A 16,433-nucleotide genomic window follows, 5' to 3' on the forward strand; every position below is an offset into this window, starting at 1 on the left:
CATCTACGACTTCATCTTCACCTTCATCCATCCAATTCCTCGCTTTGGTCGTTCTCGGACATTTGACGATTCCATTTCCTGCTTCTTTGTCAGTTGAGAATTAGAACCGTTCTGGTCCCATACCTCGCCCGATCCGATTGCCCATCGGCTCATTTCCAGTCAGATCGCCCACCATGTCGATCTCCCGTCTACCGGGATCGGCTCGCGCTCATACAGCGCACGCCTGGCGTCGTCAATTCGCCTCGGCAGCCCAGGCGGTCCCGCCAACGTCGCCCTTCGCGCCCCGGCATCTCCTGTCCATCGCCGATCTAACGTCGACAGAATTCGCGACCCTCGTGCGCAATGCCTCCGCTCATAAGAAGGACGGCCGGTCGGGCTCCATCCAGCAGAACTTGGCGGGGTCGTTGACCGGCAAAACGGTGGCGATGATCTTCAATAAACGCAGTACGCGGACCCGCATCTCCACCGAGGGGGCCGTGGCCCAGATGGGCGGTCATCCGATGTTCTTGGGCAAGGACGATATCCAGCTCGGGGTGAACGAGTCGTCCTACGACACGGCCGTGGTCGTCTCGTCCATGGTCTCGGCGTTGGTCGCACGCGTCGCCAAGCACGCCGAGGTCGCGGATCTGGCCAAGCACTCGACGGTCCCCGTGATCAACGCGCTGTGTGACCGCTATCATCCGCTGCAGGCCGTGGCCGATTTCCAGACCATCCACGAGACCTTCACCCCCAAGGCCCACCGCCTCTCCTGCCTGGGCCTGGAGGGGCTGAAGATTGCCTGGGTCGGGGATGCCAACAATGTTCTGTTCGACATGGCCATCGCCGCCGCCAAGATGGGCGTCGACCTCGCCGTCGCGACGCCCCAGGGCTACGAGATCCCCGCGGGGATGCTCGCCGTCATTGAGGAGGCGCGGCAGGGGACCGGGGCCCCGCGTGCGGGACAACTGCACCGGACCAATGTCCCGGAGGAGGCGGTCCAGGGCGCGGACCTTCTGGTGACGGACACCTGGGTCTCCATGGGGCAGGAGGCGGACAAGCGCCGGCGTCTGGCCGACTTTGAAGGGTTCCAGATCACAGCCGATCTGGCCAAGCGGGGCGGAGCCAAGCCAGGGTGGAAGTTCATGCATTGCTTGCCGCGTCACCCGGAGGAGGTGAGTGACGAGGTGTTCTATGGGCCGCGCTCCCTCGTGTTCCCCGAAGCGGAGAATCGACTCTGGGCGGCGATCGCGGTCCTGGAAGGCTTGGTGGTGAATCGGGGCCGCATTGAATGAACGGGCCCGTAAAGGTGGAGAACGACACCGAACAGCATGACTACGACTATGGTCTATTCTGTCCTAGTTACTACAGGAATAATGTTTGAATGTAATTGATTGTTTGATCGATTGGACTGATGTGCTAGACTTGCAAAGCGAGACAGGGGGCAAAAGGGACACCGCCAGAAAGGACCATGTCGGTCAAGGTCTACGACGAGTCCGCGATCTGACTGTGACGCGCGCGGAGAGCGCGGATGGCCAACTGGGCGAAGCCATGCACCGTTTCGGCGGCGGCGATCTCCGCGGGGGAAACATCCACACCCAGCCGGCGCCGGGCCCAGGCCCGCATCTCGACCGCCGCGAGCGAGTCGATCGGCAGCTGCCCCAGCGCGACCAGGTTGTCCGCCTTGGTCGGGCTCATCTTGGAGCCGAGCTGGACAACGAGGAATTCCTCCGTGGATGGCTGCTCCAGCAGGCTCGGATCTGCGTCCACCTGGAGGAGAAACTGGTTCATACCTGCGTCGTCCGACTGACCCCGGTTGGGCTCGTTGTCGTCAGTGTGCATGTTACTCAGGATGTGGAAACGGGGGTCGTCGTAGTCCTCGAGTGATTTCCTGGGCGACATCAGCCCGACAAGCAGCTGGTGACGGGAGATCACGGACTGCGAGGGCTGGGATATGGTGCAGGGCTGCAGCTGGGATCGAAGACCCAATATTACGTCGTGCTCCCGGAGCAGCTTGAACCCCTGCGCCTCGAAATACTGCATGATCGGGGGATTGTCGGCGAGGTAGCCGACGTCCGCCACCCCGCCGAGGTCCACGATCCCCGCTGGCTGCCCCAAAGACTGGCGGTATAGGCATAGAGCCGTCATGAACGTGTTGGCCGCTGCGTAATTGGACTGTCTACGATTTCCTACCGCGCCAACCAGAGACCCGCAGAGCACGAAGAAATCCAGCGCTGTTTTCTCCAAGGCCTCGTGGAGATTCCACGCCCCTTTTGCCTTCGGTGCATAGGCGGCATGCCAGTCTGGAAAGGCCATCTCCTGTAGACCGGAGTCCTGTACGATCGGTGAGCAACGACGCCGTAGCCCATACGGAGCACCCGTACCTTCAAGTCCAAGGCCAACTGGATCACCCCCCGCACCGGGCGGGCACTCTGGGCGATCGCAGTTCGGACGTCTTGCATGTTCTCTGCCTGACCGACCACCGCCACGGCTTGGCAGCCCTGGGCTGCCAGCTCGGCCAGGAAGGCCCGGTGTTCAACGGTCTGTCCGGCATGCGGTGAGAGATACGTGAAATACCGAGCACCTTGTTCCACCATCCAGGTGGAGATGGCCCGTCCGACGCCCCCAAGGCCACCGGCGAGGAAATAGCTATGTTCAGGGGAAAACGTCATGGGCAGAGCCGATGATTTCACGTCCAGGCCTGACAGATCGGACTGATGAGGCATTCGGACGAGGATCTTACCGATATGGTTCCCCGTCTGCATGCATTTGATTGCGGCACCAACTTCGGACGCCGAGAAACAGCTCGCTTGACGAACGGGGACGATGTCTCCTGCATCCATGTACCTTTGGACGTTGCCTTCCAACAATCTGCGTTTAAGGTCAGTCAGTCTAGGCGCTTTAGGGTACCGTTATCTAAGGATCATCGGGGGAGGACATACTGATGGCCTAACGTGGACCCCACGGAGAAGAGGTCTACTACCACAAAAGATCGTCCGTGCTGGAACGGGCTCAGAGGAAGCATCCCATGGGAGAGAATGTCTCGTTTGCCGATCTCGATCATGGTCCCCTGTTTCGCAACGCAGTTCCACGATACATGCAGCAACTCCCCAGAGAGCGAGTTGAGGACGATGTCAACCCCGCGTTGGTTGGTCTCACGCATGAGTTCCGCGTAGAACGATGCGTCCCGAGAGTGGAAGATGCGCGAGCGTGAGATCTGGTAGGTGTTGACCAGGTACTCTACCTTGTCGGCGGTCCCGACCGTAACATACACCTACAATCAATCAACCCTGACGTGGTTTGAAGGCTGTACCGACCACTATTCCAACTCACCTCTGCTCCTCGTAACCGGCAGAGCTGGACCGCAGCCAATCCGACACCTCCGCAGGCTGAGTGGATGAGAACCGACTGGCTTCAAGTCAGCTACAGGGTTCTTTCGCTTTGATTGGATGGCATAAGAAGCATCACCTGTCCGGCTTTCAACCTCCCAACAAAATCCAAGCAGTAGACGATAGTAGAATAGACGGCTGGCACCGTTGCCCCGTCTTCCAGAGACCAATTCTCTGGGATCCTCAGGAGAGAACTGGCTGAAACTGTAATCACGGTGCCACCACAGCCTGGTGCTAGAAACGCGACCCGTTGTCCTACCTGGAAATTAGACACCTCGCTCCCAGCTTGGCTTATAATTCCAGATCCTTCCAGACCGATCTCGTGTGGAGCACCGAGGATACCATGAGCCACGGCCACATCCTGTTTCTGTCAGTCTGAATCCCACGGTCATACACCGTGGAAATTCTTACCCTGAAGTTCAGGCCGATAAACTTGACCTCTACGACCACGTCCGTGGGACCAGGTGAGGGGGGATCCTTGGGGATCCAGTAAAACGAACTCAGCACTCCGATTTGTCCCAAAGCGAGCTGCTTGGGCGTGTGAGCATCGACCGGCCGATGAGGGAGTTCCGCGATGAGATCAACTGGATAAATCCGGGGGACATGGATTACGCCATCATGAACAGAATACTCTGTTTCGAGATTACCACGTCGAAGCTCCCGTTGGGAGCAGAGCTCCCGATAGACCTGATATATGTGACCGGGGGCGCTCGCATCCTGGAGATCTACCTCGAACATGGTCATGAAGCTCTTGCCCAGCTCGACGCGAACCGATCGGAGAAACCCGTGTATCGCGCCATATCGTGGATCCTGACAGTGGATTTGGGCGGGGGCGGTCACCCAGAGCGTAATGGCCTCTGTTCGGCCGAGAAAGAATCGTTTCAGGGTCAAAAAGCGTTCTTCAGTCATGTCGTGGATGAACGGGCCCTCGGCATCCAGAAGGCAGATGACATCCTCCTTCGTCGGGGGCAGCCAGGTCTGGTTGTACCAGGTGGCCTTGCACCCCTCAGCGGCGAAAGCCCGCTCAACGGCCATCTTCCATGGAGCCGGACGCGAGGATGATGCCAGCATGCTGATTGACTTGGAGGGTTCGACAGCTGATGGACGCTGAGTGACCATAGTGGCGATCTGACCAGACAGATTATGGGAGATAAACTTTATCTTTGAGAAGCCCGCGGTGTCGAACTCGTCTTGCCAGCGATCTACACCGACATAAGGCCGGTCGTGCCGGCCGTCGTTCTCGCCAACCCACCAACCGGGTAAGGATCCCTGTGAAAGAAGTCAGCTTGCACTGGGTGGTGATTTTCTCGTTCAATGGAACTGGCTGTGTGAGAACGCACGCAGACATATTCCGCCAGCGGAGATCCTGAAACATGATTAGGACAGTCACATTGAATGATCGGGAGGGAGCCCTCAAATGCTCTTACGTTCACAGATTTCTTGTAACATGAGCAATCCCCCCGGCGCTAGGAGGGCTCGAATATTCTGCAAGGCTTGGTTCAGGCTGGGAGTTCCGTGGAGGACCTATATCGAACAACGGCTGTCAATTTCGGCGGGCTTCTTGGACGGAGTTTATCGTACATTACCGGCTATCACCAGATCGTAGGCCCCTAACTCAAACCCGAACTGCGCGGGGTCCTTGGTAATGTCAAGAACAGCATATTTCAGGGCATTGGATGCGCTGAATCTCTCTTGAGCCGGACCAAAGAACGCGGCGGATATATCTGTGAAGGTGTATTCGGAGTATAGAGGCACTCCTATGGGCGTCTGCAGGCTGCGCAATACGGGTTCCGTCAACGCCCCTGTACCGGACCCCACTTCCAAGACTCGCAGGCCTGGCTTGGAGTGACCCAGCCGTTGTAGAAAACTCTCGGTCGCCGGATCGAACTGGCTGATCGTTCGATATAGGCTCGGAAGGATGTCGTCCTCCACCAGCCATTGAAGGGGGTCTCGTCGACCTTCAAAGATCTCCACACAACTCTGCTGGACTGCGTGGGCACTGAAGACAATATTCGCGTACGTATGCTGACCATCTTGGCGCCAATTGCTCGTCGCGGCCAGGCATGCTTTTCGATTGGCAAATGCGCCGGGTGGCACCGCGATGTTTTCGCGCCTGCATAGCTCCGAGAGGGCCCGGAGTCGATCATCCGCCTCGTCTGACATGGAGCGGAGGAGACGGCTATACTTTTGAAGGTGCTGGGGTTTGTCTTGAATGTCGATATCTGCAATTCCAGCATAGGTCTCAGCGGCGTAGAGGAAGGTCAGGTTCTGCACCGCCTCGAACTCGACGTCTGTTCCCACACATGACTGCGGTTGGACCTCACTGGGGAGGAACTCTGGTGCTGGTCTCCAGACTGTGCGGGCCACAATAGATTCGGGTGCACCCGGGGGGTTGTCGTCAAGGGCGTATAGAACGGCACCCGTGAGCGACAGAAACACGCCTTCCGAAGTTGCGGCCTCCATGCTACCCGGGATGAAGTTACCTTCACGGGCCATAGTGGACGCATGGATGCGTGCTTCTGCGCTCGAGGTTGGCCCAACGTAGAAGTCCTCGAGGAATGCTGGGATACATCGCGTGGTCAGATTTCGTCCCAGCCCCCGGCACATGGCGACGCTTAACAGCTGCAGGCACTGGTCGATGATTATGGGATGGACGATATATGGGCTTACCGACACCGTGTCGATCGTCCGAACCGTCGCGGTGGCTCGACACGAGGTTGGATCCGCCGTGATATCCTTTAGTCCCCGAAAGCGTAACCCGAAGTCAAGGCCCGCCCGGCGGAGGGCCCGATACCAGGACTTTGAAGCCACCCGACGAGGGTATCCCAAATCATCAGATGGTTTTAGCGAGACAACCGAGGTGTTTCTCACGGGGCGCACTTGACCCGTGCAGTGCTTGGTCTCACTCTTACCTATCACTGATGTGATAGAGAACTCGAACCATTCGGACTCGGCATGGTCTGAAATTCTCACCGGTCTCATACTGGTAATGAGCTCGACGGGTTCATCGTTTTCGATGAACAGAGCTGCCTTGAAATTCAGCTGACGGATTTGGTAGCTTTCGCACGACGTCGTTTGCTGCACGGCCACCCCAGCCATTGCTACGTAACACGCTCCGGGAAACAAGATCCTCCCTTGGATCTTGTGGTCTTCCAGCCAGGGGACGTTGACCAGGGAGAGCATATTCCGCCAGCACGGCTCGATGTTGACTGACTCCAGCGTTCGAGCTCCGAGTAGCTCGTGGAACGGTACGCTCCGAAGCCTCCATGCCTGGACCGAGCGGCTCTCATTCCACAGCCGCCGTGTCCGTACCCAGGGATATGGCGGGAGATCCCCCAACAGGCTCCCGGGCCCGTTTATCGCCTCGAAGTCAATCCGGTCGATTCCTTGGATATGAAGGGTTCCAGCAGTGTCGAGAATTGCCTTAACCAGATCTTCATGTCTTCTGAGGCTGGGGACATAGACACATTCCGTTCCGTTCTTGTGGCTGGCTAGTATCTGCCTCAACGGGCCAGAAAGCGCCGAATGTGGGCCGATTTCGAGGAATATGTGGGGTTCTGGAGCGTCATCGAGAATGGTTTGGATTGCTGTGGAGAAAAGGACTGGGGAGTCTAGGTTCTGGCGCCAATATCTACTGTTGAGGAGCCCTGGTTCCGTGAGGATAGCTCCAGTGACCGTTGAGGACATTGGGATCATTGGAACCTGCTCAGGCAACCAAGGAGCTATCTTCTTTTCATATAAACCAGAAACCTCTTGCATGTGCGGCGAATGATACGCCTTCTCCACGCGCAATTGCCGACAGAGGACATCCGGATGGTTTTTCTGGATCACACTCATGATTTCAATAATGCTCTCGTGATCTCCGGATAGCGTCACGCTGCTATGACTGTTTTCACAGGCAATTACCACATCTCCTTGGAGATATGGGACGACTTCATGACGGTTTAGTCCAACTGCTATCATGGAGCCGCGGCGAGCCCTCGTATGAATGATCTGGCCTCGGTAGTAAGCATTGACGATAGCCGCGGGTGCAGTTAAGGCGCCGGACGCATAGGCCCCAGCAACCTCACCACTCGAATGGCCCACCACGACAGCAGGGGTAATACCCCATGACGCCAGGAGATCAACGAGGCCAATCTGCAGAGCGCAACATAGCGGCTGGCTTAGCGCGGCATCATTGATCCGCGCTAAGTTCTTTGTACAAAGCAATTCGTCTGCATCGGTCTGATAAGCCACTTTGTTTTTGCGCGGAGTGCTGGCTTCACTCACCTTGCAGGGTCCAGACAGGGGGTTCCGGAAGACTTTGCAGAGCGTCATCCATTTTCGCCAGGCTTTCCCTAAAGACAGAAAAGGTATTCCACAAACCCTTGCCCATCCCTGCCCACTGGGCGCCTTGGCCTGTGAATGCAAACACGAGAGTTGGTGGATGGGAACCGTTGGCTTGCTTCATATCTGCTGATTCGATGACCCTCCCATCAGATACTGCGAAGGCGCGGTGGGCCATATGTTCTCGTCGTACCCCAAGCGTATACACGATGTCATGCAGGCGAGCGGGAAACCTGCGCATATATTGGAGGATATCATCAATTCGTTTGTGAAGGGATTCTTGACTTCTGGCGGAGCACACCACTAGGCGTGATCGTGAACTGGGCTCGGGCGTATCTGGTAGCTGCACTGAAGCCGTTGACTCCATAATCACCTGGGGCCTATCAAATTCCACTCCAAAGCATGGAGGCATGAGCTTACATGCACATTGGTGCCCCCCAGGCCAAAATTATTCACGCTAGCCCTCTCATCCTTCCCATCTGGCCAAGGAGTGGGCTCTATTGGGACCACAAGGCTCGCTTTCTGGAAGGGAACTACCCCATCGGGAATCAGTCCACTGTCCATGTCTGTCCGGGCAGAGCACTCTGGAGTATCCCTTACTCTTGGGGTTTGGGGTGCAAAAATGCACGTTGGGTGGGATTATCTTGTTTTCCAGAGCCAGTGCCACTTTGATTATACTAGTGATGCCCGAAGCGCCTTCAGAATGGCCGAAGTTAGGTTTGATCGATCCGAGATACATACCACGGCGAAATACCCGAGCAACGGCCGCCGCCTCGGTAGTATCCCCAGCTACTGTGCCAGTCCCGTGGCATTCGAAAAATGCCGTGCGATCCACGTCCTCAATCCCGGCCTTTGCGTATGTCTTACGTATCAGCTGCTCTTGCCCCTCGACAGATGGAGCCGAGATGTGCGGCGTTCTCCCGTCATTGTTGATAGCGGAGGCGCGAATGACCGCACGAATGCAATCCCGGTCTGCGATAGCGTCGTCGAGTCGCTTTATCAAAATGGCATTGAGCGCTTCCCCACGTCCGTACCCATCGGCTGCGGCGTCGAATGTCCTACAAATACCAGACGTGGAAATGGCTCCTGCGTCTTGAACGTGGCTTTGCAGCGTGGGAGAAATGATTAGACTGGTACCGGCGACAATCGCTGCCTCGCAGTCCCCCGCCTGTAGTGAGAGGCAAGCCTCATGAACGCCCGCCATGGCCGACGAACAGCCGGTTTCAATCGTCATCCTGTCTCGTGAGATGGATGAGAAGATACCGCGCATATGGCTGGATCATAGAAAAAGAAAAAAGAAAAGAAAAACCCACGTTGGTCCTCGAAGATCCAAATTCCATGCCAGCCAGCTTGACAGTGAAAAGTTCCCCGTTGCTGACACGTAGAGACGATTTTCCTGCTGGTGGTCCTTACTAGCTAACTCCGCCCAGTCGCCACCGAACGTGCCTGTGTAGCAGCCTATGTTCCTACCTCGATAATTGTGGGATTGCCCTGCATTCTCCAGACACTCCCAGGCCACCTCCAGCAACAGACGCTGCTGCGGATCGATATTTCCGGGCTCACGGTTAGACTCGTGCTCGAACACTGGTAAGAAGGATGGGTCCGCCATCGCCAAATCTTCGTCCAGGAAATATCCCCGGCGCGACCGGACTGAGTACGGCAGACTTTCGTGATAGAAGCCGTCGATATTGTAGCGGGTGTCAGGAACGTCACAGACGCCATTTTTCTTTTCCACCAAGAACTCCCAGAACTTCGACAAGGAGTTCACCCCACCGGGGAGTCTGGCGGCCATACCAACAATGGCAATGGGGGAGGGTCGTGGTCGATTGGGTTGCATGATCACAGCCATTTGATCGCGCTCCATGGATTGGTCGAAGCTCGTCATTGTGTTGGTTCTAGCTTTTAAGGACCGGGAGTGTTGCTGCTTCTCAGAAAGGTAAGTGTGAACCACTATAGCCAAGCTGTATCCTGTGATTGAACCGCTCTTGCTAGGAGAAGCATACAGCTCGCCACGGTCCACAGCTCTGGAAACAGCCCGCTTTTGAGATTCGCCCTATATACTTGCTCGTTTCCGGGTACTTTCCAACGTGGAATCTGCAGTGGTATGACGAGGCGGAATGCGGGTATAGCCTGGCCCCGATTCCAAGTCATACAAGCCACTAATGAAGCCACCATGCATCTTGTGCCTTGACTACTAGGGAGGACACAATGAGACAGCAGAACGCAGACTCATCTCGTCTTTTTGTCGACCTGCGATAGGTGAATTGCGAGGCATGGGCGTGGCCTCGAAACAGTTCTCCCAAAACAGCTGCAACGTTGACCGCTTGGGTTTTATACAAACAAGTTAGCTCCTGGTGCTACAGACCGGGTCCACAATGGCGCACGGCCAATTCACATATCCCCGCCCAGTCACACAGTGGGAGCTCTTCGTGACTGCTATCAGTCTTTGTATGGGTGACATGTGATGACGATATTCCATGCATAGGGCTTGTTCAAATCACCTGATGCTGGAGAGTATGGGGAATTCGGACGTCACGATCGTTGGGCCGACCAGAAGAGGCCACTCTATTGCTGCTACGTTCTGCACTCCTTTTCTCCACGCGCCGTGTTCAGTCATGTAAAGATCTCCATTGATTGGGCGATTCCGAGACCTGACAGAATTTCCTGTCGGGATCCCTCCGTCAGTCGTGAAACACGCCGATTCTGTAATTGCCCCCAGTCTGTAATTGGCAGCTACTGGTCAATCTTTGAGTCCGGGAGTTTTAGTTCCTCTTCTTCCACGAATTATGCAGAAGTGGAGCTCGTTGTCGGGCCAGTGGGTCCTGGTGTGGATACCGGCTTTGGAGAGCGGGCATCTTCCTTGAGCGACTACGAAGTAGGCCAGGAAGAAAGAAATCAGAATTCTAAGTGTCAGAGGCGGAGATGGATTCACTTTATAGGCAGCTGGTACTGTATAGTGACGCGCCATGTATCAATTACCCACACGCATTTTGAACTGCCTAACACTGAAGCAAAGCACTTTAGGCTGCTTGACCCTAAACCCTCGCTGGAATGTCCAATATCAATTCAAATCATTGGGTGTTTTCTTCCACTATAATGCAGCCACTCATTACCTAGAGACCTTGATTTGATTGATGCTCCTTTTGTCGCAGAGGGCCCCTGCGTCCCTTTTTAGACACTGCACCACTTCGGCGCTGTTGGCCCATCGACAATCCCAGCGGGCAGCGCAACCTTCTGGTGAAAACATTATGGATTTGCAGCGACTCGTTTGTATGTATGTGTGTGTGCTTGGGTCATAGACTGGAGTATTGCTATCAGCCATCACAGACTTGGTCGACATGAAATGAGAAGGTCGATCTGGTTGATCCAACCCGTCTCTTTGGACTAATATCGAGGTAGAAACTATCACCCCACATCCATCCCCAGACTGTTGACTGGCTCAGTCCTTTCGCGATCTTTCGGACGGACCAGGGATAAATAACGATTGACTCGCAAATCTCCCAAAGATCCCGGATCATGCAAGATGCCACGTCTGACGGGGCTAACCTTACTTGTAACCCCGAATACGGCTTGGCTTCGATCGTATTTGATCACCTGGATGAACTATTGGCCTGGGTTGGGATTGAGAGACATCAGTTCCATGCATGGAGAGTCAAGCAATCACCACTAAATCTTTATTCAGGATTTAGCAAACCTTGGCCATTTATTTTTCGACTTTGGTTTCTCCGCACTCCACGGAGTCGGTCCGTGACGATTGGGGGATATAACCATGAGATAATGACTTCGTCTGTATTTAGCCGACGTTTCCCCTTCCCCACCCTTGCGTGAGGGTACGACTCGACTGGGAAAATTGATTATGCAGGGGGATCCATCGCGTCCATACCGGGAATTGACTTGCCGATCCATTACAATGGGCGAACACATATTAAGGGTGTGTAAAGCCTCCCAAAACAAATTCCCCTTAGCACCGCAGCATATTCTACCCCTCCCCCTCGACAGTTCAACAAGATGCGAGTGCCCTCAGGGCGTGCCGCAGTCACTGCAGCGGTCAGCATTCTGACAATCTTTGAGACTTCTCAGGCTGCCACGGTGGACTCCAGCCATGGACCTGTCGTGGTAGACGGGTCCAATTTCGCTCTCCACGGAGACCATGTCTCCTACCTCTTCCACGTCGACAAGGCAAGTGGCGATCTGGTGTCGGACCACTTCGGCGGCAGCATCAGCGGCGCTATCCCGACCGCCATCGAACCAGAGGTCAATGGTTGGGTGGGAATGTCCGGTCGGGTGCGCCGGGAGTTCCCCGACCAGGGACGCGGCGACTTTCGCATTCCCGCGGTGCGCATTCGCCAGTCGCCAGGTTATACCATTTCCAACTTGCAGTATCAGTCGCACACCGTGGTTCCCGGCAAGCCTGCACTGCCCGGGTTGCCTGCTACCTTTGGGGACGAACAGGACGTAACGACTTTGATTGTGCATCTGTACGATGACCACAGTGCCGTGGCGGCGAATCTGTCCTACTCCATCTTCCCCCGACACGATGCGATTGTGCGCAGTGTGAGCGTCACCAACAAGGGCGAGGGGGATATTACCGTCGAAGCCCTGTCAAGTTTAAGCGTGGATCTGCCCTTCGAAGACCTGGATATGATCAGTCTCCGAGGCGACTGGGCGAGGGAGGCTCAGCGGAAGAGGCGAGCGGTGGAGTACGGCGTGCAAGGGTGAGTTGATACGTTTTCGAGTCGTCAAACAAAGACGATTGTTTAACGAAGAATAAATAGATTCGGAAGCAGTACCGGCTTCTCCTCTCATCTTCACAATCCCTTTCTCTCGCTCGTGCACCCTTCCACCACAGAGTCCCAAGGGGAGGCTTGGGGGTTTTCTCTAGTCTACACGGGCTCCTTCTCGGTGGATGTCGAGAAGGGCTCTCAAGGATTCACCCGGGCGCTATTGGGCTTCAACCCCGGCCAGCTTTCCTGGCGCCTCGGACCCGGGGAGACGCTGACATCGCCCGAGTGTGTGGCCGTCTACTCGCCGGACGGCATCGGAGGAATGTCTCGCTCGCTGCACCGGCTCTATCGGAAACATCTGATGCGCAGCCAGTTCAGCACGAGCGAGCGTCCTGTGCTGCTGAATAGCTGGGAAGGGCTGAGTTTCAATTACAACCAGAGCAGCATCTATGACTTGGCGAAAGAGTCCGCGGCGTTGGGAGCTAAACTTTTCGTCATGGACGACGGTTGGTTTGGCAACAAGTACCCCCGACTGTCCGACAACGCCGGACTAGGCGACTGGCAGCCTAACCGGGAACGATTCCCGGATGGCCTCAAGCCGCTGGTTGACCAGGTCACGGCGTTGAAAGCGGCCAATACGTCAACTCCCTTGCGTTTCGGCATCTGGGTTGAACCCGAGATGGTCAATCCTGACTCGGTGCTCTACCACGAGCATCCGGATTGGGTCCTCCATGCAGGGTCGTATCCCCGAACCCTTGAGCGTAACCAGTTGGTGCTGAACGTGGGGCTGCGCGAGGTCCAAGACTTCATCATCGACACGGTCAGCACCCTTCTCCGCAGCGCGGACATCTCCTACGTGAAATGGGACCACAACCGCGGGATGCACGAAGCCTCCTCCCCCAGCGCAGATCACCAGTACATGCTGGGCATGTACCGCGTGTTCGACACGCTGACATCGCGCTTCCCCGACGTCCTGTGGGAGGGCTGCGCATCAGGTGGTGGCCGGTTCGACCCCGGGGTATTACAGTATTTCCCTCAGATCTGGACGTCAGACGACACAGACGGTGCGGAACGCATTGCCATTCAGATGGGCACGTCGCTGGCCTATCCCCCGAGTGCCATGGGCGCCCACATATCGGCCGTTCCCAACCAGCAGACCGGACGCAGCGTGCCCGTCGAGTTCCGTGCCCACGCCGCCATGATGGGCGGCTCATTCGGTCTGGAGCTGAACCCAGAGGAGCTGCACGAGGAAGAACGCGCCGCGTTACCGGGGCTCATTGCCCTGGCGGAGAAGGTGAATCCAATCGTTTTGACCGGAGACTTGTGGCGCCTACGTCTTCCCGAGGAGTCGAACTGGCCCTCGGCGCTATTCATCTCCGAGGACGGCTCACAGGCGGTCCTCTTCATCTTCCAGCTGCGCGCTCTCATCAACCATGCTGTGCCGTGGCTTCGACTGCAGGGGTTGGAGGCGAAGGCCACCTACCGGGTGGATGGCAATTCGACATATACGGGGGCGACCTTGATGAATCTCGGGCTGCAGTATTCTCTCAAGTCGGATTATGCCAGTCGTGTAGTGCTTCTCGAGAGAGAATAGGCTAGGGGATCTCTATTTTGTAGAAAGTATATGGATATCTGAATTATACCAGATTTGTAGACGACGAATTCTTGGACGATAGGATTGTATCTTGATGTATCTTTCAAAGGACGTTCCACCATAGCCCATATTTGTGGTCACATTGTGTCCGAAAGGCCTCCTACCTCGGTCAGGCTAGTTCATAATACAAATACATCTGATAGATCGATGAGGTATGATTAGACGGGATTGATACTACTTCCCACATGGTGATGCCCAAGGATCAAAACCACGTTGTTGGTCTGATTGCCAGCCTCGGATGGGAGTGACAACCAAAGACTTCTTCTCCTCGCTAAAATGGTTTAGAATCTTCCGATAGGAGAGCGTCTGTCTTTCACCACTCTTTCACCACTCAGTCCTGTCATTATCCCATGATTTATCTGTGGGGCTGTCTCACTGCACGTTGGTGTCCCCAGCGAAAATCTGCTGGGAAGTAGGGTCCGAGGTATCATTAGCGGACTTTCGGTCTTCTCTGGTGAAGCAAACCACCTAATCCAATCATAAGGTGAACTCTCGCTCCATTAAAAGCAACTCTCCCGTCGTCTCGTGCAGGTGCCGGGCACAGACCAGTCTGCCACGGCCTGGACGGTCCACTCCCACCAGCACAGCATCAGTCACTCGGGCCGCTTCGGACACATCTTCTGGTGTATGAACTCGCCTGCCCGCAATGCCTTGGGCCATGCTCTCCTCCCATTCTACCAGCTGTTCCGCAAATCGAGCCATCAGAGGGCCATCCCACATCCCCTCCTGGCAGGGGATCTGACGCAGCAACATGATTGCCTCCCTCCGCGTCGTGGGATCCCGACATTTGGTGGCTACAATGTAAAGACAGTGGATCCCACCCGAGACGAGAGTGAACGTCGGGCTCGGCTGTGCGGTAATGAGGTTGTGAACAAATCGGCGGGCGATGGAGACCATCCGCCAAAACTGGGGGTGGAACTGATCGCAGCGGACCTCCTGGGTCTCGCGGATAGTGGCTGCGACGAAGGCCATGGAGAATTGACGCATCTCGAGCAGCATCGTCGCGCGTGAGCATCCATACAGCGGATTCATCGTTAGACTGCGGAAGGCCACAAGCCAGGCTGCGAGGTGGGTCTGCAGCTGTGCCACGTGGTTCAAGAGGCTCGGGTGGTCCGTGAGGTCGATAGTTCGTACCAGCGCATGCTGTTGGCAGTGCCGGACCACCCATCCGACATCACGGGAGTGCAGGTGCTTTTCGGCGAGTTGAAGGAGCTCGCCTCGCAGACAGAGTAGACGGTTGGACAGGATCTCGAGGTAAATCCGTGCTTCATCGACACTCGAGAACGAGGCCGGCAGGGCCATCCTACCGCGCATCTCGACCTCTTGTGCCGCCAAATGCAGGACAGGCGAGCGTTCCCCAAACATAGTGGCTTCCAAGTCAAGGCTGGCAAATTGGGCGGCCACCTGATGCAAAAGGGTGGTCGAAAAGGTGGACTGGAGATGAAGATACCGATGGGGCAGTTGGTGGCAGTGGCCTGCGAATAAAGAGGGGATTCCAGCAAGGATCTGAAGTCCCGTCCGCAGGTGTCCTACAGCTCCCATGCGGTTCCCCTGCAACATCTCCAGGCACATGAAAAGCAGACAGGCTATCAGGGCTACTGGAGCTGCCAGTGGGTCGTGCGTCCTGGACAGCCGCTGTCGAAGATGATGAAGCGCCTTGATATACTGTAGAATGGGAAACTCCTGGCTCCATTTCATTCCTCCGCTGCTGCCCATGGTCCCAGCCATCCCCCGAGATCTCCGATGCAGTGACCCCACTGCCACCACTGCATGACGGATTGAGGGCTCCTGGTGGGTCATCTGAAGGATGATCCGTTCCCACAAATTTGACGGGAAACAATTGGGGATCTCGTGTGCGGAGTTTTGGCGGAAGAAATGAAAGGCCTCTAACTCCTCCAGAGACAATTCCAACGGGCTCCCGACCGAGGACGCCAGTGGAGACGATGGTTTGGGTTGTAAACATCGCTTCGTCTGACCCATTGAAGGACAACTGTTGGTGACTTCGTAGCCATCACACGCACGACCAGTTGAGTCACAGCGGCGACAAGTCGGACGACCTTGGTCGCATTTGACGCGGCGGATCCTATCACCCATAATCAATCCAAGCTCAGAATATCGGTATGGGATACTGGACTGTTTACCGGCAAGTGCGACAGCCTGCCCCTCGTCGCCGTCGGGGCTTCTGAGTCTGATCAGCCATGTCGCGTTTTGGGTCTACCGGAGCTATTGAGGGGTCATTGACCATGAACTATCATCGATCACATTGTTTTCTCCATGCCACAACTTGTCTGTCGAAGCTGACAGTGGATGACTGCGCCTCGCCCCCAACACCCTGGAAATCCTGATTGGCTTGTTCGCGAACGG

At 56.0% G+C, this 16,433-nt stretch overlaps 4 protein-coding genes across 4 annotated transcripts; 2 read left to right on the forward strand and 2 right to left on the reverse strand.

Moving 5' to 3' along the window:
* Window positions 1–173: 173 nt before the first annotated feature.
* BDW47DRAFT_125699 (ornithine carbamoyltransferase) lies at window positions 174–1,271 on the forward strand (the record flags this gene model as incomplete). Its single annotated transcript, XM_024816430.1, has 1 exon — window positions 174–1,271. The coding sequence occupies one exon, from the start codon at window positions 174–176 to the stop codon at window positions 1,269–1,271; it is 1,098 nt and encodes a 365-aa protein (XP_024672008.1).
* A 190-nt stretch (window positions 1,272–1,461) lies between these two features.
* Window positions 1,462–9,528, reverse strand: BDW47DRAFT_117522 (ketoacyl-synt-domain-containing protein; the record flags this gene model as incomplete). Its single annotated transcript, XM_024815088.1, has 13 exons — window positions 1,462–2,310; window positions 2,361–2,847; window positions 2,919–3,250; window positions 3,310–3,384; window positions 3,445–3,726; window positions 3,777–4,634; window positions 4,706–4,731; window positions 4,793–4,889; window positions 4,947–7,579; window positions 7,635–8,064; window positions 8,112–8,224; window positions 8,292–8,926; window positions 9,005–9,528. 13 exons carry the CDS (start codon window positions 9,526–9,528, stop codon window positions 1,462–1,464), a joined length of 7,341 nt encoding a protein of 2,446 aa, XP_024672009.1.
* Window positions 9,529–11,609: 2,081 nt separating this feature from the next.
* BDW47DRAFT_30643 (alpha-galactosidase) lies at window positions 11,610–14,014 on the forward strand. Its single transcript, XM_024818711.1, has 2 exons — window positions 11,610–12,406; window positions 12,467–14,014. Exons 1-2 carry the CDS (start codon window positions 11,700–11,702, stop codon window positions 14,007–14,009), a joined length of 2,250 nt encoding a protein of 749 aa, XP_024672010.1. The 5' UTR covers window positions 11,610–11,699; the 3' UTR covers window positions 14,010–14,014.
* A 256-nt stretch (window positions 14,015–14,270) lies between these two features.
* On the reverse strand, window positions 14,271–16,269 carry BDW47DRAFT_131677 (Zn(II)2Cys6 transcription factor; the record flags this gene model as incomplete). Its single annotated transcript, XM_024817369.1, has 2 exons — window positions 14,271–16,152; window positions 16,211–16,269. 2 exons carry the CDS (start codon window positions 16,267–16,269, stop codon window positions 14,547–14,549), a joined length of 1,665 nt encoding a protein of 554 aa, XP_024672011.1. The 3' UTR covers window positions 14,271–14,546.
* Window positions 16,270–16,433: the final 164 nt, after the last annotated feature.

This window comes from Aspergillus candidus, assembly GCF_002847045.1.
Source record: "Aspergillus candidus strain CBS 102.13 unplaced genomic scaffold BDW47scaffold_22, whole genome shotgun sequence".
In the NCBI taxonomy this organism is placed as follows: Eukaryota; Fungi; Ascomycota; class Eurotiomycetes; order Eurotiales; family Aspergillaceae; genus Aspergillus; species Aspergillus candidus.

What these genes read in the sequence shown, in the direction of transcription:
- BDW47DRAFT_30643 (XM_024818711.1), top strand. Translation starts at nt 11,700, where the DNA reads ATGCGAGTGCCCTCAGGGCGTGCCGCAGTCACTGCAGCGGTCAGCATT. An exon ending in GTGGAGTACGGCGTGCAAGG is followed by an intron (nt 12,407 to 12,466) that starts GTGAGTTGATAC and finishes AAGAATAAATAG; the next exon opens with ATTCGGAAGCAGTACCGGCT.